The 27,643-nt window shown below is 37.9% G+C and overlaps 1 protein-coding gene and 1 non-coding gene across 2 annotated transcripts in view; one reads left to right on the top strand and one right to left on the bottom strand.

The window, feature by feature from the left end:
• Positions 1-361: 361 nt before the first annotated feature.
• Positions 362-27,643, bottom strand: part of LOC124788359 (ATP-dependent RNA helicase dbp2-like) — a 59,072-nt gene continuing 31,790 nt past the window's right edge. Inside the window, exons 12-14 of the mRNA XM_047255624.1 lie at positions 11,800-12,036; positions 7,747-8,665; positions 362-1,605 (exon numbers count right to left, since the gene is read on the bottom strand). Of these exons, the coding sequence (XP_047111580.1) occupies positions 1,278-1,605; positions 7,747-8,665; positions 11,800-12,036 (1,484 nt within the window). The 3' untranslated portion in view covers positions 362-1,277. The remainder of the gene's footprint in view (positions 1,606-7,746; positions 8,666-11,799; positions 12,037-27,643) is intronic.
• Positions 20,902-20,974, top strand: Trnaa-agc. Its single transcript has one exon. It is a non-coding gene; the product is annotated as a tRNA-Ala (tRNA).

The raw sequence follows: 27,643 nt of genomic DNA, 5'->3' as shown, positions 1-27,643 counted from the left end.
GGACTTAGTTCGACACAAGGTATGCTATGGTTTAAGGTTTGTGCGCCAATTTTTGTGAATTAAAGTTAATTTCAAATACTCAACCTTCTCTTTATATTGATATTGCCACAGTCATTCATGTCAACACAATCTTCAATGTCAAAGTGCCCATGCCAGAATCAATTGTTACAGGTTCCACATACGTTCAAACAAAATTAGCAGCAGAATTCACACACACACACACACACACACACACACACAGAGAGAGAGAGAGAGAGAGAGAGAGAGAGAGAGGGAGAGAGAGAGAGAGAGAGGGAGAGAGAGAGAGAGAGAGAGAGAGAGAGAGAGAGAGAGAGAGAGCGCAAGCAATAAGTCAATTGAAGACTGTTTATAATTTTATTCAATTGTATGAATTTTACATTACTGCACATTTTTTCCTTGTGCCAATTAACATTGAGAAAGGTTATGTGTGCAAGTAGCACTTGTAATGCTTTAAAAATTCACACCTGTCACAATATTTATTTTCATCAGTGTGAAATTGTTTTCAAGCACAACTATTAAAAATATACAAACATAAAATACTGAACGTACAAAATTCTGAACAAAAATTCACATGACTTTTTTCAACAGAACACAAAATAATTAACTTTCACATTTATAAATTATGAAAAATTCATGAAGTTGTGAATGGGAATGTCAACAGCCGTCAGATAAGATAGACAGTATGATTTATATTTTAATAATCCCAATATGCCTGCCCAATTTAACTACAGCTGTGCCATTAAGACAGCTTCTTAAAAATTTGTAAGAAGCACATCTGCTGAACACTCTCATCTGTACATGAGAATTACTCATTTCCACTATTCACTGCATGGTCAAGGTGCAACAACAGCAAGTAATATGAGCTTGCACATGTCTGAGCAGAAATCAATCTGCAAACGCAAATTTGTTTAATCAAAACCATGCATTGTCATTAAGCACCATGCTTTACAACCAGGTAATTGTTGTCTTAAGTTACAACAGCTAGGACGAAACAAATCCATTTTAATACACGAAACTATGAAGCCTCACATAGAACCAGACAGCTTACAATGCACAAGTAGTGGTCAATATGCATTAAATCATGATAAATATGAGATTATAATGGATGCACAGTCATGTGCTAAACAATTCTATTAAGATTGTGATGGAGGTGATGTGCATCTTCCTTGCTCCATTCACACTATCACAGTGACAAACTACACAAATTAAATTGTGACAATGTTTTGAAATTATTACACAAATATTAAGAATCCAGTTTAATTCCTTTGGTAGCCAAAACCATTTTGTGTATTACGTGACTGTGGATTCTGTTGGTAGTGATTGAAATTCCCACTATTGCTCATACCACCATATGCAGATGACCCTTTATTCATGTATGGCATCTGTGCTGGTGGACCACCTGTTTTCCCTGCAGGTGCTGGTGGTGGAGGTGGTGGTTTAGCTAAGTTCATTGATAACAATGACGGTGGGTTATTGAGAAGAGGCTGACCACCCCTGCTTGGCCCTGACAGTTGCCCATCTCCAGCTCTACCACGAGGCCCCCTGCTGACATCATCATTGTGTGGGAAGCTGTGAGGTGGTCCCCTGGAAAAAAAAGTGTGTGTACAATAAATTGAAAGCTTTAATACTAAGAGTATAAAGTGACCAAAAGTCACATTACTGTTTAACAAAAACACAATATGTGCAATAACGAATATCTTAGAGCGTACACACTTAAAAATAATGAAGCACATGAACTATTGCAGTGCCACAATCCAAACAAGGAAAACTAAGAGGGGACAACTAGTTTCAAAAATATTCACCAAGAACAACAGATTCCTAGCACAAAAGACTAACACTTTAGTCACTTCCTCAAATATTTCTAGGTGCAATATGCAGTTACCTGCACCACTTTGGAGAATTCATTTGAAATGCAGATAAAACTGATGAGAAAACTTAAATTACCAGTAGACACATGAACAACAGTTAAAGTCTGAAGAATTTGCTTTTGTGATAAATGTAAATTCTACCTCAAAATGCAAACTATGTAATACACCTGGTTCATATAGAATTTTATCCAGGAGAACTACTTTATCTGAGACAGCTTGAAAGAGCTCTATTTTGTGCTTATGAATGTAGGGAAAATTACCAATTTTCAGTTAATGGTATTGCACAACATCTGTCTAGGCTGAGCACAACTTCGAAAGAGAATGTGTGTAGGAACGTGTTTTCAAAAGAAAGAGCTTACCAACACACAAATGCGATGATGTATCAATGTGTTTATAAGATACGTCCCAGTCCCCTGCCAACTGTTGGAACACAGGACACAGCCATAGGACCTAGCACCTTAGACAAAGAGAAGCGTACATTTGTCTGCTAATTAAAATTGGTACAAGGTGTACATGCGGGTGGGGTGGTATATTAATCACAGATTTCCCATTCAAAATCCCCCCCCCCCCCCCCCCCCCCCGAGTGAAAATATCCTCTTTCCCCATGTGAAAATGTATGGCTTCCGTGTTAAGTGACAGTAAACTTTCCCTCGGAGCTGTAAAATCTACGATTCCTTTTAATGATGAAGGTTTTAGACATCAGTGTAGAACTTCCGCACACTTTGGGAAAGGAAAAACGGCAAACAAAATGTGTTTTGGAAAGATCTTCGATAAGCAGAAACTTGTCCACTGCATGTGTTTCGATTAGAAAAGTATAAATACATATTCCATCAAATATAAAACATTAGTTTCCAAAGCACTCAAACTGAGCACAGAACACATTAAGTAGTCAGCCAATAGCAACATCACTTAAGTAGCACAAACACATGAATTTGAAAAGTTAATGGTTTAAATTAATATACTACCAGTAAAGTTAAGCTTTCACATATAATATTGGTCCTTTCTTGCGTGTGTTACTCTTCAAGATGTATCAAACATACACATGCCAGTAAAATCTTAAATAATGACAAAACGGCTGGTCTTCTGGGCCCGCAATTTTTCAAAGTGGTTGGTCCTCAAAGTATTTAATTTAGAATGAGAGTCAAACGTTCATGATTTAAGAAATTCATCCTACATTCTCATACTTAACATATATCATCTTGTGTAAAAGGAAATTTATTTGGGAAGTAGTGCTTCTCAAATCACCATTCACAATATTTTCCTGCAATGTGTTAGAAATAGGTTTGTTTGAGCACTTACCATAGTGTGCCAGAAAACGGGCATTACTGTGCAGCTACGATGATGTAGGAAGCCATTGCTTGGTGTCTGCTCTGTTTGTTATGCCTTTTGTTGCTTTTCTGTTTGGAATTTTGTGCATGGTGGGGCATCATGAGCCCAATGTACAGCATTGCAGTGTGTTGTTCAAAGGGGACCTAAGGAGTTCTGTACTTATGGCAATTTTTTTCGTATTCTATTCATGCCAGGAATGCAAAATAAAGCAGTTGTTGACATAATAATCATGTCAAACCTATACTCTTCAACTCAAAGTATCCTAGTATTTTGCTATGTGTTGAGTTTAACACACTTTTTAGTTGTATTCTGGAATTCTGTTATCTAACATTTCCAATCAGGTTTATATCCACATAGCACTGCAAAAACCGAAAAACAAAGAATACAAATTTCTTTAGGGGGGGAAAAGTTGTTCGTACACCTCAGAATTACGGAAAATAAGCTTTTCATGACTTTTTGAAACAGTTTTCTGTGAAGCCAGAAACTGCATAATTGGCAGTTTATATTCTACTCCAGAAGTAAATAAAAAGCCTCGTTGGGAGTTACAATGATAAAAGACGGTGTGCTCCCAGTCTATAATTTACTGAAGAATGGTGTTCTGTAAATTTAAGATGTAAACAACACAAATTAAGAAATAATGTAAAGCCTAAAGAAGGTACCAGACAAGTGTTTAATGCCTTGTGATCGAAAAAATGTTTCACGGAAGACAGATTGATAAAACTCTGCTGAAGCTTTCAGTCTATTTGAAACAAAACATTTTATTCAATACTACAGGCAAAATTTGCCTGCTTAGATATCTCTAAGTGAACATTTACATATCTTCATAGTATGTAACATTAACAGATCTGACATCACGTCAGAATACTCCAAGAGCATCAGCATTTTGTAAACCATGCTAAAAAAGCATAATTCCACTCAAAGTGAACATTTGTATGTCCACATTCACACTGAGGTAGGCCCCTGCCAGGTACTGATCTTTTCATTGTGATTATCAGAATGCCAATTTTCTTGGAGTACCAATACTGCATTATCTCATGTTTGGTACTTTAGTATGGCATTATGCTGTAAGTGTCGAAGATGAAAATGTGCACTTGAAATTCTGCGAACAATTGAAACTGATGTGGAATGAAACACTTTGTTTCACATAAATTGGCTGCCTTTGAAGAAAAGATTAATAAAAGCAAAATTTCTTTAGCAAACCAACAAAAATAACTGTTCTGCAAATCAATTAATACTTGATTGCTAATAATGAGGAAAACCAATAAAATCAGAAACTTAAAATAACAGCATATTCTAGTCTGCCATAATTATTTGAACGTATTTTACACAAAAATTAACAGAAGTGGAGACTAACCCCCCCCCCCCCCACTATGATTCCGACTGATCTGTGCGTGAGTGAAATCTGGCAGCTTGAGTGCACTAGAAAAATTTTTGCTGCTAGCATCTGGCTGCTTGCTGCTACTGCTTGTAGCCAGAAGCAGGAGAAGGCACTGCTCATACGCAGCTTCAGTTCTGTGGATAAGCCTGCTGGTCAGCCAGCAAATGAAACTAATATAAACAGTTGTGACGTAGTGTTCACTGAAAGCAGTTTCTTGTTATGAAGTACTGCATAGCTATCGTCCGAAAGCCCTCGACGCATTTTACTGTTGACAGAGGATTGTGTGCGCGCTGTGTTGTTGTAAATGGTGTATTTTCTTTGTGATTTACGTTTTATTTTGGTATTTTTCTCTTGTTTATTTTGTTTTGCTGCAGCGTTATTCAGCAATAGTGGGCTAAAGTAAAATTCTTTGTTGGAGTAACACTTCTTATCAAAATTACACAAGTTTAACTGAAAACTAGAACAACTAACTCAGAGTTATAAAAAGTTCCGGGGTTTCCCCCCCCGTTTTCTTCTGGATGAAAAAATTCCTGAGTTTTTCCTGAGGCGTATACATCCTGTGGTATTATGCAGCCATTTTAACTTGGCAAATTTTAGGGGTGACGAGTGTTCTGCAATATACTGGTCAGCCTCGTTTATGACACTAACAACCTAGGCAAGGAATTGTGTGGTTGCCATTACCAAATGCTTTATGTATTCTGCTTTGCTGTGTGTAAGAGTGGAGAGACTAATCCTTATCTGTTATGGGAGTCAAGGGTAAGTCACACATCATCATAAGGGATCAGTAATCCCTTTGACTGAGTCAGTTCTGCTTTACATAAAACACAGAAAATGGGTGCAGGGTGTGACATACCTTCACTCAATATGCACACAATTTCAGAGATCGCATGTCCCTAGAGTACACAGACCACCTGGGTCAGCTCCCTGGCACATATTGGTGGGCCATCAAAGAAACAGTATTATTTAAGTGAGAGCAAACGGGTGCTCAGCCTATTCTGTAACCTGAATTACTGTTGTCCAGTTGATGTGTTCAGTACTATGCACAACCTGTATTCATTGAATCTTGTGTGTTTCTCTATAAAGTACTATGTTCCATAAATTGCATTTGTTCTTACAATAGCAGGCTAGTTGCCCTGTGAGAGGAAGACAGGGCTTATTTCCCCATACAGCTCCTCTCCTCTTGAGCAATCAGAGTTCTCGGATGTTTATGTTCACAGCCGAATGCCTCTTAACATACACGCTACAGTGAACACAAAACTGGTCAATACATTTCGACCAAGCGAAGTCTTTCTTTAGAACTACTTGTTTTCAGTTCTAATCCTAGGCCCAGGCCTTGTTGGTTCTGTTTGTAGTGTTCTCAAGTACATGTCACATAGCTCTGAATGGCCATGAAAGAGATCTCTATTATGTACATCAGTGCTTATTTGAAATCAACATTCTGCAGGTTTTGCAAATATTGAATTGGGTGAGAGAATCCAGCTGCTCCTCCGCAGAATTATTGAAACCTTAAATAGAACGAAAAGTATAAAGTAACTAGCACCATTAATCGCGCGCGCGCGCGCGCGCGGGTGTGTGTGTGTGTGTGTGTGTGTGTGTGTGTGTGTGTAGATTTTACAAAAGCAAACACTCTACTCAGAAAACTCTTGTTGTAGGACTAAAAATGAAATAAAATACGATATTCCAGTTCAACTGTCCAATTATACTAAGTTATCAATTTTGCAAATTTTTCACAAAGCACTTTCCGGCATCTGCCCATATTTTCATTGCTTTTTGGGAATTACCTTGTATAGACTGCATCCTTATCTGGTCTACATATTACTGCACAAATTTAACTGTTTATGCCGCTTTCATTAACCAGTGACGAAGCAGGTTATAACAACTGTGTAAATTTTTGCTAGCTGTAGGATACTCAAATGTGAATTGAGAAGTGACTATATCTAATAATTTACAAGACAAGAAAAAGAGTACATTGGATTAGATAATTTGGTAAACACCCATTTTCTCCACAGGTGGGTTTCACTTTTCACAAAATCACTCCTGTTATCTTGTCACTTTTAATAAAAAATTATATATACTAGGTAACATAATTGTCCAAACCTTTCATTAAATGCTATCTCTAATTACTACCAGCTTTAATTTATATTCACTCAATAACAACGACTACCTTAGAAACAGGAATGTCCCTAGCAACTTCTTCACAGCAAAATTCAAATCCATGCATAAAATTTACATTTTATGCCATTAAGTGTACAATGATTTGGCAACCTATTTGATGTCCTTTAGTACAGTAGTAGCAACTGCAGAAGTTTCCACTGATGGGAAGTTCTTCGTAATTTGTTTGTCCTTGTTTCTCTCTGTCTTGATCGTCTCGCTCTTGCTATCTTCTATTCATCTTTTGCAGGATATACAGCTTTCTCTGAATATCTTCCTCAATTATGCTTATCTTCCTTTTCTGATGCTATGATGTTGACAACACCCATTCTAATTTAGAACTTTGGCCCACAATTTTATTGACATTTCTTCTGACATCTTCATTTCCACTTCCACAATAATGGATGCTGTTCATTACAGTACATCATTTAAATTTTGTTTTAACTTACATAATTTAACCCCTAGTTTATCATATTTCTGTTTCATATTAACACAAGGGATTTTTAAAATTTGCAAAACTAGTCACGCACACAAAAAATTTTGTTTTTGAAGGTATTTGTATGGAATGTCATCCATTACTGAAATAAAATGTTAACGATAAGCAGTTCAGACAAGAGGAGAATAAAAGAATGTGAAAATTATGTTGGTATATTGAGTAATGAGGAAGTAGTGAATCAAGCTAGAGAAAAAAGAAATTTGTGGCAAGACATAACTAACTAAAAGACAGGATTGGTCAATAGATCACATCCCAACACTTCGAGGAATTGTCAGCATGGCAATATAAGGAAGTGTTGGGGCAACTGTAGTGAAGGCCATGGCATGAATCCAGTAAGCAGGTCCAAATGGATGTAGGCTGCAGTAGTTTTTTCAGAGATGAAGATGCTCGCACAGGATAGGCTTGCAAAGGGAGCAACACCTAACCAGTCAACAGACTGAAAGTAACAACTACTACTTAATATATGAGAAAAGAATTCCTTTTAATGCGATAAGCATATATACCTGGCAGAGCTTCCAACATGCGGCTGGTTGAAATCTTGCAGCCCACGATTTCCTCCCGTCTGGTATTCATTGGGCGGACGATTTCCTCCATGCTGAAAATCAGGATTAGGTGGGCCTCTGTTTCCAACAGGTTGGAAGTCAGGGTTCTGGCCCGCTCTGTTGCCACCTGGAGGAAAACTCGAATTCTGCATTCCCCTATTCCCTCCTGGCTGGAAGTCCTGGTTTGAAGGTCCCCTGTTACCACTCTGCTGGAAATTTGAATTTGGTGGGCCTCTGTTAGGACCTTGCTGAAAATCTGCATTTGCAATATTCCTGTTACCGGCTTGCTGAAAATCTGAATTCAGCATATTTCTGTTCCCTTCAGGTGGAAAGTCAGTGTTACTAGAACGTCTATTCCCAGCATGCTGAAAATCGGGATTAAGAACACTGCGACCACCACCCTGAGAGAAATCAGGATTTTGTAACAGACCGGCCCTACCACTGGCAGGACCAGTTCTCTGATTGCCAAGTCCTCCAAATCCTGGACCACCAGTATCATGATTCACAGGAGCTGGCCTCTGGCTTCCTAATCCACCACCCAAACCGCTACTGCTTGGGATATTCTGCAAACCGAGTCCTCCCTGGATGGTACTTCCTGAGCCCAGACCTCTTGGACTATTAGCAGAACCCAAACCTGGACGACTGCCTCCCCCTCCACCAAGTGGTTCAAAGTTTGCATTCTGAGAGCTGTCCCTACTGAAATCACTTCTGTCTCTGTCAGAAAAGCGGGTTCGCCTGCCACCCCCGCGATCTCCGTCACCCCATCGACTTCCACTCCGATCATTGCCTCTATCACGACCACCTCTGTCTGCATCACGGTCTCTACCTCTGTCACGCCCTCTGTCTCCTCCACCACGACCACTGCTCCATCGGTTTCTTCCTGAAACAAATTAATATTCCTGCTAAGTCTTAATATAAAAATACGTAACACACAAATCAGCTCTACAGGAGGCTACGTAAGGAATCACAACTTTTACGTTTAAATACTGATATCTGAACTATCTCTAGCAGCAGGAGTGGGGGGAAGGAGATGATGAAATAATTTGGGACAGGCAGAAGTGATATAAATGTTCATATTATTTCAATGTTTAGGTTTAAAACATGTACCCATTAGTTTATAGTTTGTCAGTAAAGTTTTTCAGTTAAGTGTCTGCTTTAGAATTTGGTCAAAATGTTATATAATATTTGCACATATGTTAAAAGATTATTGTTGATAGGTGTTTTGTTCAGATTTAATTACACTGCATTAAACAAATACATCCCTACAGAAAGGTTGACAAACAGAGCCAGGCAATAACAATGCGATTTTAAAACTCAGAAGAAATTAAATTCCACCACAAAGGTAACTATCTGCAAACATGGAAATGAGTGAATAACTTACATGTAAGCCTACCAAAATAATACACTTCAAGTTTGATAGGCTTTGCATATGTTGTAATGTAGAGCAAAACGAAAGATATATTTTTCCATAGAAGCCCACACAGCCTTTAAAGTGTGAAATGCCCCTTAGAGAGGTGGGGGTGGGATGGGGGGAGGGGGGGGGGGCGCAGGGAGGGGACACCTGAGTTTAATGTTTATGAATGAATACCATTGAAACAGTAACAGACATTAAAACTTCAAGTAACACTAACATGGGTCTTGCTGTACATTACAATGGTGCATCCATTTAACAAAGTTATGTTTTTCACAATCCCCTCCCCCACATTATTTTGTTTTCCACTTTGACATTCGACTAACAGCAAAAAATACTGAATGGGAGAGGATTTCGAAAAAATGACTTCTGTGACAAATATGGATGCACCTTTGCAGGGCACATACACAGTTACACTGTCACAAGTTGCAACAAAGTCTCAGCAAAATTTTCCTATTGATGACAGTGTGAACACGCAAGCAATATCGCAAGAACTGGAAATGGTGCAGGTTCCCAGAAAACTAATAAAACTAACACAAGCATGTATACATGAGACAACACGCACAGTGAAAATTGGATGGAAAATATGCCAGGGATATCAAGATGAGGACTAAAGTGCGATAGAGAGACTGCCCCTGCCCTTGCTGTTTGGTTCCAGTAAGAGCACTGAGAAAGGTAACAAGCCTAGAGACAGGAATTCAATTGCGTAAAAGGATCAACACCCTGGCCTATGCAGGTGATGTAGTTTTAATAGCACATAATAAGCAAGATCTGGTTCAGAAGGCAATGATGTTAATGGAAGAGGCAATGAGAGCTGGTTTGAAGATGAATACCTCAGTGTGCAGAGGGAGCAATGACAGACCTTTAGATGTGGATGGTAAAATCTTCGAGAGGGTGAAAGTTCAAATATCTTGGGGCACCACCCAGTGAAAGGTTTGAGACAGAAAAATATATAACGCGAAGAATTCAAGCATGAGACAGGCACCGTTTGCACTCAGAAAGCAGTTCCAGTCCCAGCTCTGACTCATATTAGATTCTATAGGAGTTTGTAATACTGTAGTCCTACATGAAGCAGAAACCTCGAATGACCCAAAAGATAAAAAGCAAAATTCTTGACATTTAAGAATGCTGTCAGCAAATTTTTGGACCAGTGAAGGATAGTGACTAAGGAAAAGGAAGAATAGTGAATTTCAGGGGTCGTGCAAATCACTGGACATTATGGTTGTGATTAAAGCGTGGAGACTGAAGTTGTATGGGCATTACCAGATCACCAGGCAGGCAGTGGAAGAAGGTATCGCAGCCAACAGACCCAGAGGATGACTGGCTGAGACAGACGGATGAGATCGGATAGGATATGAAGATAATAGGACTGACTGGAGAAAAATACATGGATTGAAAAACTGGAGGAGGACTGGTTAGGCCAAAGACTAACTTCAGTTCGTGTGGCAGAACTAGAAAGACAACAAATGTTCATTTATCTCCACATATTCTCATCGTGTTTGTGAGATATCTTTCACACAATCTGTGAAGCATATTGACAAAGTCATTCTTGACTATCACTTACATACGATGCACTAGTTGTGAGCTTCTCGCTGCTTTACAGAGTAAGTAATCAGCTGAAGTGGGCAATAAAGTTCACTTTGAGAGTGTGTCAAGAAATTAAATCATGGACCAAATGACATGTAGAGTGAAGCAGGATTACTGTATACTAATTCGAGAAACCAATTTAAAGCAAATGTAGTGTCTAAAATTTAATTACAGAAAACTAATACAATGGCTTTAAATACAACCATATGTTCTTACAGTGCACACAAACATGACTTTAATTTCTTCACATACACTGGTGAAGCTTCAGGAAATAGTATTACTAGCATTGCATCAAAGCCATGGGTATCGATTCGAGCAAATGGAAACTTTTAGGTCACAGTCCACAGCAAGAAGTCTAACCCCTGAAATGGTTAAAGTAGTTTGCAAAATTTCTGTTTATGTGGATGCAGGTCAGGGACTAGTAGATGTTGCTAACATTTCACTTGTTCTCACACATTCTAGCTATCACACTTTAGGGAAATTCTCCATAATAATAACAAAAACAAGAAAAAACATGAGTGCGAGTAGCACGCACTGAAAGTTCCTTACAAACTTGATTACATGTCGATAGTCGATCTATAGGTTTTGGCGAGTGAGCTTACGAGTATCGAAATATGTGACATGAATGTATCTTCTGACTGCACTGACTTACAAGCTTAAATTTTCACACCACCAAAGGACATTAGTATTTGACAAATTTCAACTGGATACCTCTACATCTTCCTTAGCAAAGGGATCGTAACAGACAGAACATGGTGATGATCCTATAGGAGTTCCATTATTACCAACTGATGTACAGGTGGTGGTGGCGGGGAAGGAAAATCCAAGGAAAATCATGATTTCTTTAATCTAAATATTAGTGAAAAAACCAAATTAAATACAAATTCTTAACTTGTATGATGTGATACAATTTGTGCATAGTGAATTACATCAGCAAATGTTTTGTACCCCCATCTATTAACATAAAAGTTAACAAATAATAATTACTTTAAATAAGGAAATACAACAGGTTTTACCTCTTCCTCCAAATCCACCTCCAATAGAGGCCATTTCCTGTAACTTTGGATTCACTACTTGATTGGCTTCTTTTAGCACAGAAATTAAATCACCTGCTTGCTTTGCATTACTTGGTGTGAAAAATGCATATGCTGTTCCTGTCTTATCTGATCGTCCAGTTCGTCCTATCCTGTGGACATAATCCTCTGAACTCTGAGGATAGTCAAAGTTGATGACAAACTTGACATCTTCAACATCTGAAGGCAAAGAAATACAGACATTGTGACACCGATTACATGGCTTACAAGCAACAAAACTATAAAGCTTATAATATCCATACCAAGACAGATAAAAAATATAAATCAACATAAAAATGGTCACAGGGCAACAGCAAATGTATACTGAATTCAATCCTTCATAGCTGAATGTTCAGACACTAAAGGAAACAAATATATGAGAAATTGGAAAGAGTGGGTTAGTCTTACCCACCAGAGAAATAAACCATGGAATAGTGGATATGAATGAACCAGCCTTTACCTCACATTCAGTGGTTGTACTGGCAACAAATATTTATTCCCTTTATTTCTTGGCTCTGAGCACTATGGGACTTAACATCTATGGTCATCAGTCCCCTTTATTTCTTCTGTTCTTTACCACTGTACCTCAGCAATGAAGTTAAAATTAAAAATAATATTTTCAGTATCCATTATGCATTGTTGCCATTCCTCCCATTCTTTATGTATTCACCGACTGTAGTCCTTTTTTATTTGCCTTAGCATAGTTTGTAAAGAAGAATGAATGCACACTATCAGCTAAAAACCTATTACTCAAATTACCTGGTTTTCCACTACTGCAATAGTCAACATCTATAAAATGATTGTAGTATTGAACTGACAATGACAAAACAATTTTTAAAATAAAAAAGTAATATTTTTGTATAACATACTGAATGACAAAATGCTTAAAACCATTTCGTATATACATACTGGCACTGAATTTTGATACCAAGGATTTAAATGTGTGTGTTTTGATTTTTCTTTATACTGAGTTGTGTGTGTGCCAATATGCATATAAATTTCTGGCAAGAACTTATTTACCTGTCTATTCCTTGACAGCATATCACTCAGCTGTGAACCTAACTGCTCAAGAGTTGAGTGGGTAGGGGTGTGACAAACGATAGGAGAAGGGTGTTCATAGAATCGTGGCATGAATTAAACTGCTTGTGGCTGGCTCTCCCGTGGGCTTCAACACCGTTGCCCTCGAGGAGTAACCAACCAATCAGAGGCACTGCCAGACAGATGCTATAAAGCACACGTGTTTTTTACTAAATTATCTTGCATGTGCCTCTGAAAAATAAGAAACAACCAGACTGATTAGTTGACAAATATAAAATTGATGCCCAACTATCAAGATATAACCAAAAGTCTGATGATTTATAGATAAATATGTACGCAATCAAACTTTCATCAACACTTCAACAAATAAGAAAGGAACTACTGGTTTGATTCACAACTGTGTCTGCTTTACCACCAGATAAAAAGCAATTTTCAGAAGTGCCAAATGAATAATTTGATTGAGTTACTTCTAAACTATGTATAAAAGCAAACATTAAATTAATTTCAAGGAAATTCTGAGCAATTTTAGTGCTAAAACGAGGTTCTCAGAAATCATAGCAAAGAATCATCCACAACTTCGTTATAGAGACACTACTTCATACTTATAAATGGAATTTGTTGTTGCTAAACTCTAAAAATAAACTGAAGGGTACATAAATTATTGTGCTTAACTAATAACACAATCTTGATTAACAATAATATATACCATTAATTCAGTGGAGCATCACAAACGAACTGGTAAATGTAGAATAAAATTTACACTGGTCACCTCCAACTGCAATCTCCCTTATATTATCTTAAACAAAAGGAAGGAAAACAGGCAAAGATCACACATTTCCTGAAAATGTGGCCAAAAAAGTCAAAAGAGTACTGGTGACAGAACTAGGTATATTATAAATGTTTCTCAAAAGTCATTGAAATGAAGTAAAATTTAGGAAACCGAAAAATATACAGTGTAATGAGTGCAGAAATGTTTACTTTCTTTTTCTCCTTTTCTTACAAATATGTTACAGTTCTGGACTTCGTGTAATTTTGAGGAACCTAATGACTCTTATAACAATATATGAAACAATCTAGTTTATTACAAATACTGTATCAGCAGAGGGCATCTAAATTCACATTACATATACAGTTATTTTTTTACTATTCACAAAAATGTAGAGGGGGAAAATACTGAATTACAATAGAGGTCAGCTTACAAAATAGTTCAACTGTGACTTCCTTTAGAAACATGTAAATATTGTGGCATTTTAGTAATAGACAGTTGACTAATTGCTAGCATGTGTGTTCGCATGGGAGTGGGGGAGGGGGGGGGGGGGGGAGATTCGAGGTAGGAGGAAGGGAGAGGGAGAACAAATTTTTATAGACTTTGTAAACGGAAAAATTGCAGTCTGAACAGAGAAAAAAAAATCATTAGACTGAGTAAACATGCATATTTTAAGCATTGTTTTTAAGTTATGCTTAGTAGTTCAAAAGGTACAAAATGAAGGGACTCAAGTTGAACCTTAACATGGGTTTAGTAGAAGTATCCATTTCTGCACACAGACGTATTTCAGGAGTAATGCTAGATGTAAATGTAATTTTGACAGTGTACAGTGCCATTTATGCGTATACACACTGTGTGCCACTTCACTGAGGAAAAATAGTACATGTTAATTGCTGGAGCAGTTTGATATTCCACAGCAAATCCCAACAGTGTGACTGACTATAGTTTGTAGATTGTGTTTTGTCACGTTTCAGTCAGTCTGCGTACATAAACGATCACTGGGCAAGAGACATTCCATAACAACAACTGTTTTACTTACAGTTAATTTAAATACAACAGCTGCACTATTTCTGAAGCACGTTGACAAAATTGAAATCAGTGTTTCTAAATTAACAAAACTGACAGATATACTTCACTAAAAAATTATGAATAAGAGAATGGAAGGTGGAGTTAATAGAGAGGGAGAATGAACATTATATTGACTTCTTACGCTGAAATGAACCACTACTCTTTCATATCTGGGCATACAGTATAACCCCACTTAACATTTCAAGTATTAATGTTTTCTAACCTTTTAAACCTTCTTATTGGCCCCTTCAAGCTCCCTATACTCACAATGATTTGCACCTATTTGTGTGTAGTTATCTATGTCACACCACACAACTCATGAAAAAAAAAGTGGCTGACATTATATTGAACTTCTAGTAATGTTTACAAATATTAAGCAGAAAACACTCTTGGGCCCTGGACTTCCTTGCTATGTATCGACAGATGTCTATCAAGCCCTAACAATCTGTGCACCAGTGCTGCGTCCCCTACCAAAGTCAACTTAACAATAAATATACATGTAATTATTACAAGTGTTCCCACATTTAGTAGATGTGTTAAGGTAGACTTCAGTTTAGTCTGAGCAGAGAAAAAGTTGGCAATGATGAACAAGAGCTATGGTAGTGCGTCTTTCGATTAATGTACAAACTAGTTTTGAACATTTGCATATGCGACATCTCTTAGGAAAATATATGAACTACATGAAACCTGTTGGGCTATTTTTCGTCAAATGAGCAATACTTTTCATTTCAAGGAAGATATTATCAAGTGGTAAACTGTATGCCCCCATACAGAATATGAAGTGATTCCCAATGTGTTGGTTAGGTTGGGAGCTAATAGCACAGCTTAAATTGTTGTGAGTGAAATTAGCAGCAATGATATTTATAATAATGACTGCCAAACAACGATTTTCAAGGTGTTAATTTCTCCCTCTTAAGTGCTACAGAATAATATTTCATTATCCTGCAGAGTATCTTCCTGCAGGTTACATCATGACAACATTTACCAAACATTCTATCACTCCTGTTCTTTTATATAATCATTTAACTTTGCGCTTTGTCAACCGCTATTCCATTTTTCTTAAAAATTTTCTGTTGTATATGCAAGCATATTTCTTTTGAATATATTTGTGAACTACAATAATAACTACAATTACAGATTTATTGGTAAAAATGCAAGAATTACCAATGTGTTCATGAAATCTGAAATGTATACAAGACCAAGCATTTCAATTTACATGTGAGTACAATGAATTAAATTGCTTACTGATCATTTCTGAAGTATGCACTTAAATTGTAATTTCCCATATTTATGTTTTCCCACAACTCTTGAGATAAGACCCTTGGCCAACTACGAAAGACGGGTTTTACTGTATTTTCATTCTATAAAGATATCAGTTAATTACCTGGCTAAAATTTCCATACAGCTTAAGCTTGCTGGAAACTGTAACAGGGGCTAACCTAATAATCTTTCTTGATCACTCTCAAGGCCGGTATCCGTCTGTGTTTAACAACTGTTAGTATACACAATAAAAAAGGGTATTATCACAAATGAGTTAATTTATACTCCTTGTTTACTTGAAACCAAGAATTTTAACTTTTTTCACGAATGGAGCTTCAACAAATGACTAAACCTGTTCCATATTGTACAATTTGGAACACGTTTTCTGAACACAAGTAGTTGATAATATTAATTTTTGTTAGGCTCAATAATTTAAATACACAAAATCCAACAATGCTCCTATGAGTATGTTGATACATATTCATTCTTGGAGAATAGTAACTTCTTTACATTAATGTGCAATATATCTCCTATATCTATCTTATCTATCTTATTTTCCCCGATCATATCAAAATAATTGAAAGGCTTAACATACCACCTCCACTTCTGCGTGAGAAGAAACAATCTATCAATGAAAACAATTTCTGAAATTGTAAGTGATTGGATATATAAAAGAAGCCTACTCATCATGCGGCGGAGGGAGGAGACACACAAAAAGGTATTACAGTTTGCAAGCTTTTGGAGCCAGTGGTTCCTTGTTCTGGCAGAAGGGCTGCTGGAGACAGAAGAGGGGTGAAAGGGGGGGGGGGGGGGAGGACTGATGAAGTTTAGGAAAAGGGGAAGAGTTCAGAAAAGTCGCCCAGAACCCCAGGCCAGGGGAGACTTACCGAACAGGTTGAGAAGTAAAGACAGACTGCAGGCAGTCCACCATGATTATCCTTTCCTTCTCACCCTGTCCGGTAAGTCTCCCTTAATCTGGTATTTTGAGTAACTCTTTTGAACTCTGCCATTTTCCCTCAACCTCACCATTACTTTTCCTTCCCTATTTTCCTTTCTCATCAACCCTTCTGCCAGGAACCACTGGCTCTAAAACCTTGCAAGTGTGTTGTCCTGCTAAGTTGATGTTTTGATGTTTTTATCTATGCATTTACTTCTTTTGAAAAGGAATAACCTGTCAGAAAAATAGTGTTTTAAAACTAAGGGTGGCGTCGCACAAAAACAAAAAGTGAACACTGTTTACAAAAATAAGACTAAGCCCAAAGACCAAAAGAGTCTTGTGTACAACAAGAAAGTCAGAAATTCAACTTGCTACTGCCCCTAAGGCTCTTCTTAACCCAGAAGTGGTAGTGTCAAAAGGAGAGAGGACATACCAAAGAGACTAGCTGAGTCATTACTCATAGGAAAGCTATCTTTATTTCCATTGATTGTAACACCACAGTGCTTTATAACACAACCTACTGGTCGAGATGGAATGTCCTTGGCTACCAACTCCAGATTAACGTCGAGGGCCGGGGAGCCGGCCTGCCTGCGTGGGGTTTCCAGCCTGTTACCCACACTCAATGAGGTATATGTAGGGCTGGTACCAACTTTCTGCCTCAAATACACTTTAGGCAAACACTTGGGAAATATTATCACATCTGAATATGAGATCTGAAATCTACATCAGACACATGTAGATGGGGTAGGGGGCAGTACGACAGCATCAAGGCGGCCATCTAGGCACCTAATGTCACCAACACAACCAAAATCAATATAGAACAATGCTGACTGGGTAGAGAAACGAGAAAAGGCAATGGGAAATGAAAAATTTTGCAGTCACATGCTATGATCGAACACCATGTATTTAAAACTGCACGTGACCAACTAATTTGAATACACTAAAACTTAAGCTTTTCAGTAACTTCAATCCTGTGATAATTATATCAAATTTTTGTACACAGGGTGTATATAAGCACAAGAAAAAAATTCCTGGTTTCCCCCTGGATTAAAAATACACTTTTTCTGCATTAAGGGACAGTATTCTTTCCCTTGGAACTACAAAACCTATCAATCATTTTGAACTGTTAAGCTTTTATACTTCTTGGCACTTTAGAAAACGAAAACGGATTTTGGAAAGGTCTCTGATGGTGCACCTGTACACTGCATATATTCGTATTACGAAAGCATGTACTCAAATTTCACACAGCACATTAGTTTTCAAAGCATTGTAATTGAGTGAGATTGCAATGAGCTTTTGTAAACCAATCATAGTTCATTGGCTCATGTCACGTGATCTCGTCAGCTGATGACAGGAGACTTTCACAGCATAGGACATGTGATGTAGTCAGCCAATAGCAACACCATTTATGAAGTGCGAACACAACGGTAGGAAAAGTTAGTGGTTTAAATTAACATACATAGTTTAAGTAATAGAAAAGCTAAGCTTTCACATATAATATACACGTTTTTTTGTGTGCCAGTAAAATTTTAAATGATGACAATATCTAGTTTCCTGGGCTCGAAATTCTGGTTAAGTGACTGGCACTCAAAGGGTTAAGTTATAAATGAGAGTCAAACGCACTGTGATTGAAGAAATTCAAAGCACATTCTTGAATGTAACATAATTCATCTTGTGTAAAATCAAAATTACTTTAAAAGTAACTCTCATCAAATCAACATTCACAATATTTTCCACAACCTGTTTTAAGTCATGCAGTTGTCAGAGCACCAGGAAATGAAATGTCACTGCATGTGCCCAGCTACAGTGACATAGGAAGCCTGTATGTTCGTACATAATAGCATTGAGAGATCTTATATTGTGCTACAAAATAAACAGGACATCAGATATTCCAATAACATTGGAATTTCTTAAACCACACTGGAATGCATAATTTGGCTTACAAGTACACGCTCTTATGTCCAGCTTCACAAAGAAGTAGGCCCCAACCTGATATTAAGCTTTTCAATGTGGTTTTCAGGACTCAAATTGTCTTGGGAGTATCAGTACTGTATTATTTCATGTTTGGTTCTTTATTATGGTATAATGCCATACGTGTCAGAAGATGAAAACATTCATTTGAAATTTAGCAAACAGTTGAAACTAGCCAACAGTGTGAAATGAAACACTTTGTTTCACATAAACTGACTGCCTGTGCGGAAAATATTAATAAAAGCCAAATTTCTTTAGCAAATCAACAAAAATAACTTCATTTTTCCACAAGGCAATTAACGACTCGCTGCCAAAAATTTAGAAACAAACTAAAAATCCGAGACCAAGTAACATATTTCAACCTTCCTTAATCATGTGAATGCATTCTAACCTCTCTCCCACTGCAACTCACATTGCTCTTTGCATCCATGAATTGGGCAGCTTGGGTGCACCAGAAAAATCTTCCGTGTACCTTCTGGCTGCTTGTTCCTACTGCTGATTCAGCTAACTGCCACACCACATCAAGTAACTAGGTGTGGGAGAATGTGCTGCTCATATGTGACTCAAGTGCGCATGCGCACAAGCTCCACTGGCAATTGCTCAAACGAGCCTTATGTAAACAGTATAATGTCATGCTCATTAGAAGCAGTTTGTTATGAAGTATTGCATTGTCTTCGTCCTAAATCCTTTGAGACATTTTGCTGTTGACAGACACTTTGTGCACTGTATTTTGCTGTTGTAAATAGTGCATTTCTTTTGCAACTTACACTTTTCCCTCTATCTTATGTGTTTTATTGCTGCAGTATTATTCTGCAGTGGTGGGATACAGTAAAATTCTTTGTTGTAATATCAGTTCTTACCAGTCAAAATTATGAAAGTTTAACTGAAAACTAAAACGATGAAACACTGCTGGAATTATAAAAAATTTCCAGGTTTTCCCAGATTGTCCTGGGGCGTATACAACCTGGTACAGTCGAGATGGCATAGAAAGATCCCCGAGAGCTTGCAGCACTGTTGCCAGCTTTCAACTATGAAGCACAAAAGGCTGCAGGTGAAAACAAGTCATCTATATAGCTGTGACAATACTGAAGTGTTGTCACAGAGATGTTTACAAAATTGCATTACACTACTGATTGTTGTAGACACGTGAAGCTGCCACATCCAGCCCACTGCAACTAACAGTAATCAACTTACATTGATTCCACTATGGAATGGTTTGCTCACTCCAATTCATATAGTACTTGCCCCTTTTGACTGTATATGCACTTTTGATACCTGCAGTGACAGAATTCTAACCTCCAAATTTAAAGTTTCAAATACATCACATGGCCAGAAGTCTCCCGGCGATTTCTGTCATTTTTTTTAAAGAGACATCAACCGTCTAACAGTCTGAATGCTTCCCTTTTGCTACAGTTACATCACCATGTCTAAAATGGCATTCCACTAAGTTCTTACTGAATGGCGAACTCTTTTTCCCATTCCTACCAAAGACTGGTGAACAGCATTTATCAGAACCTTCGTCAGACTGGTTTGTGATGTAACTGACACTATTTCTACGGTAATGATTGAATAAGAAGAAATGAATTAAAAATTTGTGCTGCGGCCTGGACTCTAGCCCAGGTTGTCATGCTAACCATTACACCACCACAGCCCTATGGTTAACATTCCTGCATGACCTACCCAAGTTGAGTGCCCTCTCCAACACAAACTTCAATCCGTATCTTCAGCTTATTTTCCCTTACATTGTCACTACTGCCAGATCTCTCCAGCATTGGAATAGCACCCCAGTGCTGGACGTAATGGGAAAGTCCTGTACCATAGATGACTGTATAGATATTATTATATTTTTCCCTGAGACATTTTAAGTCTCTTCTTTATCTACAATAATGACTGAAGCAGAAGAAATGAAATGAAATTTGGTATTCTCTAACATTTCCACTTCATTGTAACATTGCTATGGTTAAGTATTTGGTATTCTCAGACATTTCCACTTCACTATACCATTGCTATGGTGGTGTAATGGTTAGCATTTTTGCCTAGCAAGCAAGAAGACCTGGGTTCAAGTCCCGGCCACAATACAAATTTTTATTCATTTCTTCTGCTTCAGCCATTAATCGTAGATAAAGGAGAGACTTAAATGTCTCAGGGAAAAATATAAGATCTATATGACACTATTTCATGATTATCATATCAGGCTTTAATCATTTGATCCTAAATCAGAGGTGTAGCTAAAAGAGCATCACAACACCTCAATTCCATTTCAGTGCCACTACAATGCACTCAATAATATTCCCTACGCATCCACTAGATACCCACCGACCCAAAGAGCAACTTCATATACTGTGAACTGACCCTCCATAAAACCAATTCCACAGACCAATCACAGCATTACTTGCCCCACTAAATGGTGCAGTGAATTTATATTTGTGATCAGAGGCTACTCAACAATTGCATGTCCATGAACACCAACCGATTGTTTTGTCAATTACTTCAATGCCAGGGCTGCTTTACAAGTGCTATGCACTATATTCTTATGCTGTCTTCCGATTGGTTCATTCAGTAACATGCGAGTTTGACAGAACTTCTCAGTACATTTCTCACCCTTACCAGACTGTATTTTGGTATTCTCCAACATTTACACTTCACCATAACATTACTAACAGCAAATCTCAAGACACAAAACTAAAAAGTAATATCCCTAACGGAATGTATTAACTTACGCTGCTCCTACAGGCATGATTGATTCAGTTTCACTGATTCTCTCACTACCTTATTCTGAGAGAAGACCTTTATGATGCTCATGGAACATGGATGCTCTTAGATGCACAGCCTGAGGATATAGTGTGTTGACAGTAAGATGCGTAGTGATTTGTTGTCATTAGTACACAAAGTATGATAAGATAGTTACTCAATATTCAATACTGATACTGACTCGAGTAACCAAAACACACTGCCAGACAAAAAAATTAGTACACTTAAGGAAGATGACAATTTTGATCCAATGAGAGCATATGGCACCTGGTGATAGATGTACTGGCATTGGTATCAACACTGTCCACCAACAGATAGGGTAGTGGCATAGCTACCAGAGCTCCATCTGTGTCTACCTTTCAATAGGGACTTCTCACAGCCAGAAGGATCAGTGAGATACAAATGGGTGAAGCAAACAGGCAACAGTGCCACAGACACACACACGTGCTTCCTACAGCCAACTGAGCAAGTTTAAAAGGGGTCAAATTGTTGCCGTTTGAGTGGCAGGATGGTCTTTTAAGAAAATTATCAAACAAGTTGGGTGTGCTGCATCAATTGTGCACCAATGGTGTCAGTAGTGGCTACGTGAATATTCTCATGCCTGTAGACACGGTTCAGGACATACACATGGCACAGACGCCCACGGGGATTGTCGTATTGTAAGGGCAGCCGTGGCAGATCATATAGCTACAAACAGCGCAGATAAGAGGGCTTGTCAAACCAGATGCTGTGAACTGGTTATTAGCAGTGGGGCTATGGGCACCACACACATCTCTAGCCCATCTTCCACACATGCCACAGCATCAACATGCTTGGTTCAGCTGGAAGATGGAACATCACGTCCTGGTCTTCAATGATGAAAGCAGATTTGCCTGCGTGCATGTGGCGGTCATTTTTTGTACACAGTGTAGATCTGGTGAATGCTGTTACATAGAATGCATTCATCCATGAACAATGGTGCTGCCCCAGCCCTTATGGTCTGGGGTGCGATACGCTGAAACTCTCTTTCACCTTTGGTGTTTCTGGAGGGGGTCGTAACCAAAGCTCGGTAGGTGCAGAATGTTGTTAGACGCGTTCTTGTAACAGGAAGGTGATGTATTGTTTCAACAGTATAATGCTCCCCTGTAAGACATGCAGCAACTTCCCCAGCCAGCACTATCTCCAGATATGTCCCTCCATTGAGCATAAGTGGTATATGATAGGACGAGAAGTGTCTTGAGCAACTTGTCAGTCAACAATCTCTTATTGAATGATATGATCAGGTTGAGTGGGAATAGCATAAAATATCTGAGGATTGTATCCCCCAACTGTACGACTGACTGGATGCAAGAGTCAGTGACCACACTGGCACCCATGCAGCCTACACTGTGTACTAATGTGTTTCAGCACAGGTTGATACCTGGAACCTCAGAACTGCGTGTGCTATTGACCTGTAAGTGTGATCATTTCCATGTACTTCATATGCACTGTTGCAACAATAAATCTTTAGTGAAATTTAAACTTCTAAAAGTGTATACTAATTTTTTCTGGCATTATATAATGCATCTATTCAAAAATTCTTTTCATTCATAAGAAGTTTTATGAAATATGCTGCTTGAAGGTGATAGCAGTTGGCTTTTAAGGTCAATGATTGGCATGCACTTTCAACTGCAAACACACAATTTTATAAGATTAATAAGACTTCAATGTTGCAATTAACTAAAAAAAAATATCCCGGATTATTCCTGGATATCCCATTTACAAAATATGCTTTTTCCCAGGCGAAAATACACTTTTCCTGTGCTAAGCGGCAGTAGGTTTTTCGTAGATTTTCCCTCGGAACTGTAAACATTATCAGGATTGAAAGGTAAATGTTTTATACAATCGCGTAGAACTTCCCAGGAAAAAAAGACAAAAGACGGGGCAGAAGTTTTGGTGAGACTTAATAAAAAGAGAGAGAGAAGTTTTGGAAAGACCTTTGATTTGCAGCAACATATACGCTGCATATTTTCGGATTATGAAAGTATAAATTTGAATTGCACCAAACACAGGGCGTTAGTTTCCGGAGTGTTGAAACCGAGGTTGCGATGTCCTTTTGTAAGCGAGTCATATCTCAAGTCACGAGATCTCGCCAGCCGATGACAGCAGCTATTCAGAGCATAGGACACGTGTTATAGTCAGCCAATAGCAAGATCACTGGTTACATAGCACGAACACGCAAGAGTTAGTTAACGGTTTACATTAATGTACACAGTACCGCATATCTACAAGAAAAGTTAAGCTTTCACATATAATATTGGTCTCTAAGATTAACATGCTACAACAGAGGCTAAGCTTTCACATGTAATATTGATCTTTCTTTGCGTGTGTTATACTTTAAAATACATCACACAAATGTGCCAGTAAATTTAAAATTCGAAATTCTAGTATGTGGCTGGTCCTCAAACTGTTCAATTTCGAACGCTCTGTGATTTAGATATCCATCCCACTTTCTCACACGTAACATAATTCATCTTGCGTAAAAAGAAATTTACTTTGAAAGTAACGCTTTTCTATCCACCGTTCGCAATACTATCCGGAGACCGTTGGAAACAGGTTCGATTTACCAGTTGCCAGAGAGCGCCAGAAAACAGGCGTTATTGTGCGTGTGAAACTGCAGTGGTGTAGGAAGACCGCATGTTCGTGTGTATAAAGCACTAAGAGAGCTTACATCACACCATAAAAGAAACAGAGCATCAGAGAATACTCCAAAGAGCATCGGAATTTCGTAAACCATACTAAAATGCATAATTCGGCTTGAAGTGCAAATTGGCTTTCCCGGATTCACAATGAAGTAGGTCTCATCTGATATTAAGCTTTTCAGTGTGGTTTTGGGATGTAAATTTTCTTGGAGTACCAGTACTCTACGATCTCATTTTTGGTTCTTTATTATGGCATAATGCCATATATGGCAGAAGATGATAACATGCACTTTAAATTCAACGAACAGTTAGAACTAGTGAATACTGTAGAATGAAACACTTCATTTCAAATAAAATGATTGCCTCAGCGGAAAGATTAATAAAGCCAAATTTCTTTAGCAAACTTGCAAAAATAACTTCACTATTCTGCAAGGCGGTTGATTAATGCTTGACTGCTACTAACTTGGAAATAAAATAAAATCAGAAAACTGAAATTAATAATATATTTTTGCCTTCCGTAATTATATGAATGTATTTTAATTCACCTGATAGCTCCCGGCCACAGAAATCCGATTTGTTTTCATTTGACGTGGGAGCTGTACACGAAGAGAAGCAGCGAAATCACTTAACGTAAACACGTGTCACGTGGAGGTTAACTCCTTCCCCACTACAACTCAGATAACTCTGTGCAAGCGTGAATCTGGCAGCTAGGGCACGCGAGAAAAATTTTTCTCGTTTGCATCTGGTTGCTTGCTGCTACTACCAATACAGCTGACAGCCAAACTTCAAGTAGCGGGAGAAGGTACTGCTTATACGCGAGTCAAATGCGCAAGCGCAACGGACTGCTGGCAATTGGTCAAACGAATCTAATGTGAAAAGTTGTGACGTCATGCTCATAGCAAGCAGTTTATTGTTACGAAGAATTACAGTCTGCATCCTACGGCCTTTGACATATTTTTGCAATTTGCAGACGCTTGTGCGTGCACGATGTTTTGTTGTTGTAAATTGCACATTTCCTTTGCCACTAAAGTTTTATTTTTTCCCTCTCGTTTATATTTTATTGCTGCAGTATCATTCTCCAGTAGCAGAAAAATTCCCGGAATTCCGAAAAATTCCCGGGTTTTTCCCGGGTCGTGCACACCCTGTAACAGGAATTCTCTCACTTGCCAAATGACTTCTAAATACACAGTAATCATTGCTGGGGAATTTACTTTACACTTGAGAAAATCTTTAGTACCCTAGCAAAGCACCAGAGAAGAGGGCACATAAGAGCTGACCGACATTAACAGCATTGAGTAACTGACATGTTCTAAATTTAGAAGACAGATTATGGAATTGAAGATACTCTCACATATTTGAGTATGGCAGGTGAGCACACACACACACACACACACACACACACACACACACACACACACACACACACACAGAGTGAGAGACTAAATGGCTGAAAAACTTTTGCAAATATATAGAGGAGAACGAGGGGTAGCAAATTTCACAACACTGCTGATTTTACAGTGACATAGGTTTATAAAATCTGATATGAAGCTTCAAAATCTGATTGGATAAGTGATGCAATTTGTTCAAAACTGGAAAAAAACATGCTGCACTATGATAAATCAGTTGGAAGTTGGTGACAAAGTTTAAGTAACTGTGGTGTTATTCAAAGAAACTGTAAAACAGTTAATAAATCCTATAATGTTGAAACACTAACTTAAATGAGTGCACTCTGACCTCTTCATCTTTAGCGATTATTTCTTGTTATATGACGACGACTTAACTTATTCAGCAGCAATAAATCACCAGTCCACTGCTGAAAAGGATGTCTTGACATTGCGCTATCCTTTTTTTGACCACCTGATTTGTCTCCACCTTTGCGTAATTTTGTCTTCCCAATACTGTGAACTTCCCCTTCACCCAAATCCACGTGCATTTCTGCAATTACCATTTTACATTTAAAAGCTTTGTTGTATGTACATTCTACTTGTAAATCATGCTATAATCTCTACTTGGCGATTTCCATTCACCTGATCTAACTGTTTCCACAGCTTTACTGTAACTGTACTATACAAAACAACTGTTCTCTCTCAAGCATCTTACTTGTATCGAGACTGTGGTGCTCCAGAAGATTATGAAGGCATGCCCTGAGAAGCCCAATTCCTATATGATATAAATTTAGAGAGTAATATTCTATAAGTGAGGCAGTGTGTAAAGCAAAGGAAATGTGTAATCTTTAGCATCTGATAAACCTAATTAAGGAGATAGACTTTATCACAACACATTGTCATTTTCCAACCATCACAGTAGGCATAAATTAAACCAAACACCCACCAGTTTATTTTTTCTTGGCATTAAAAAATGCTTACAAGATGACAGCTGGACTACAAAAAGTTGAATGAATGTTATTATCATGACTGCAACTAAGTTATGAAACACACTTGGTGGAGGACTTTTCACTACTCAGCTTAAAAACTATGAAGTTAATGAGGATTACTCCACACAAATTCACCGAACGTCTATTACTCCATTTGCATCTTTAGTGAGCAATGGTTTCCTTCCACCAAATGTTACGGGGGAAAAAAATATAGATTTACCAAATAGCTCCACTGGAATTTCACACTCTTGTGGGATTCTTAGACATAAAATTTGGGAGACCCTCTTAAGGATAAAGTAACAGCTAGCTGAACAGTGAAACCACCATTTAGTGTGACCTGAGTGATCCATTAATGCTGTTTAAGTAGTTTCCAGCACACTTCCATACACTGTATTTCATCCAGTCAAATCAACAATAAATAGGGGTTTCGCTGTAACACTGTCAGATGTTTCATGTACAATCTTGATGCATGAAAACAACCGTGAATAATCCTAAGAAATAATGTTTACAGGGCATCAGCTTTTCCTATTTTGTCAACCAGTCTGGTGACCACTGCCACAATTTGTCTTTTCACCTCCAACAGAACACCTGGTATAAGTTTTGGACATTTATTTTTAAAAAAGACCACGGGCAATAAATAAGCTATAACTGGTAGTGCACATATTTTAAAATTTATCATGTTCACTGCAGGCTTAAGGGAATAACAGGTCAGCTTTATCTAATAATTTGACACCTTGAACTTGGCTGCAGTATACAATCTATACCATATTTCAGAACTATTACTGGGTGCTAAGTGTAATATTTCCAATAACCTCTATAGATATGGGTTTTAAATGACTTATGTAACTACAAATAGCATGATCAATTTTAAGGAATATTACATATAACATAACTTATTACCACTCCAATGCAGCATTGTCTGCTAATGTCATAATGAGGTGATTGGCTGTTACCTGAATTTA

This window comes from Schistocerca piceifrons, chromosome 3 (genome assembly GCF_021461385.2).
Source record: "Schistocerca piceifrons isolate TAMUIC-IGC-003096 chromosome 3, iqSchPice1.1, whole genome shotgun sequence".
Classification (NCBI taxonomy): Eukaryota; Metazoa; Arthropoda; class Insecta; order Orthoptera; family Acrididae; genus Schistocerca; species Schistocerca piceifrons.
The sequence above is the reverse complement of the archived record's forward strand: the minus strand, read 5'-3'. Positions and strand labels throughout refer to the sequence as shown.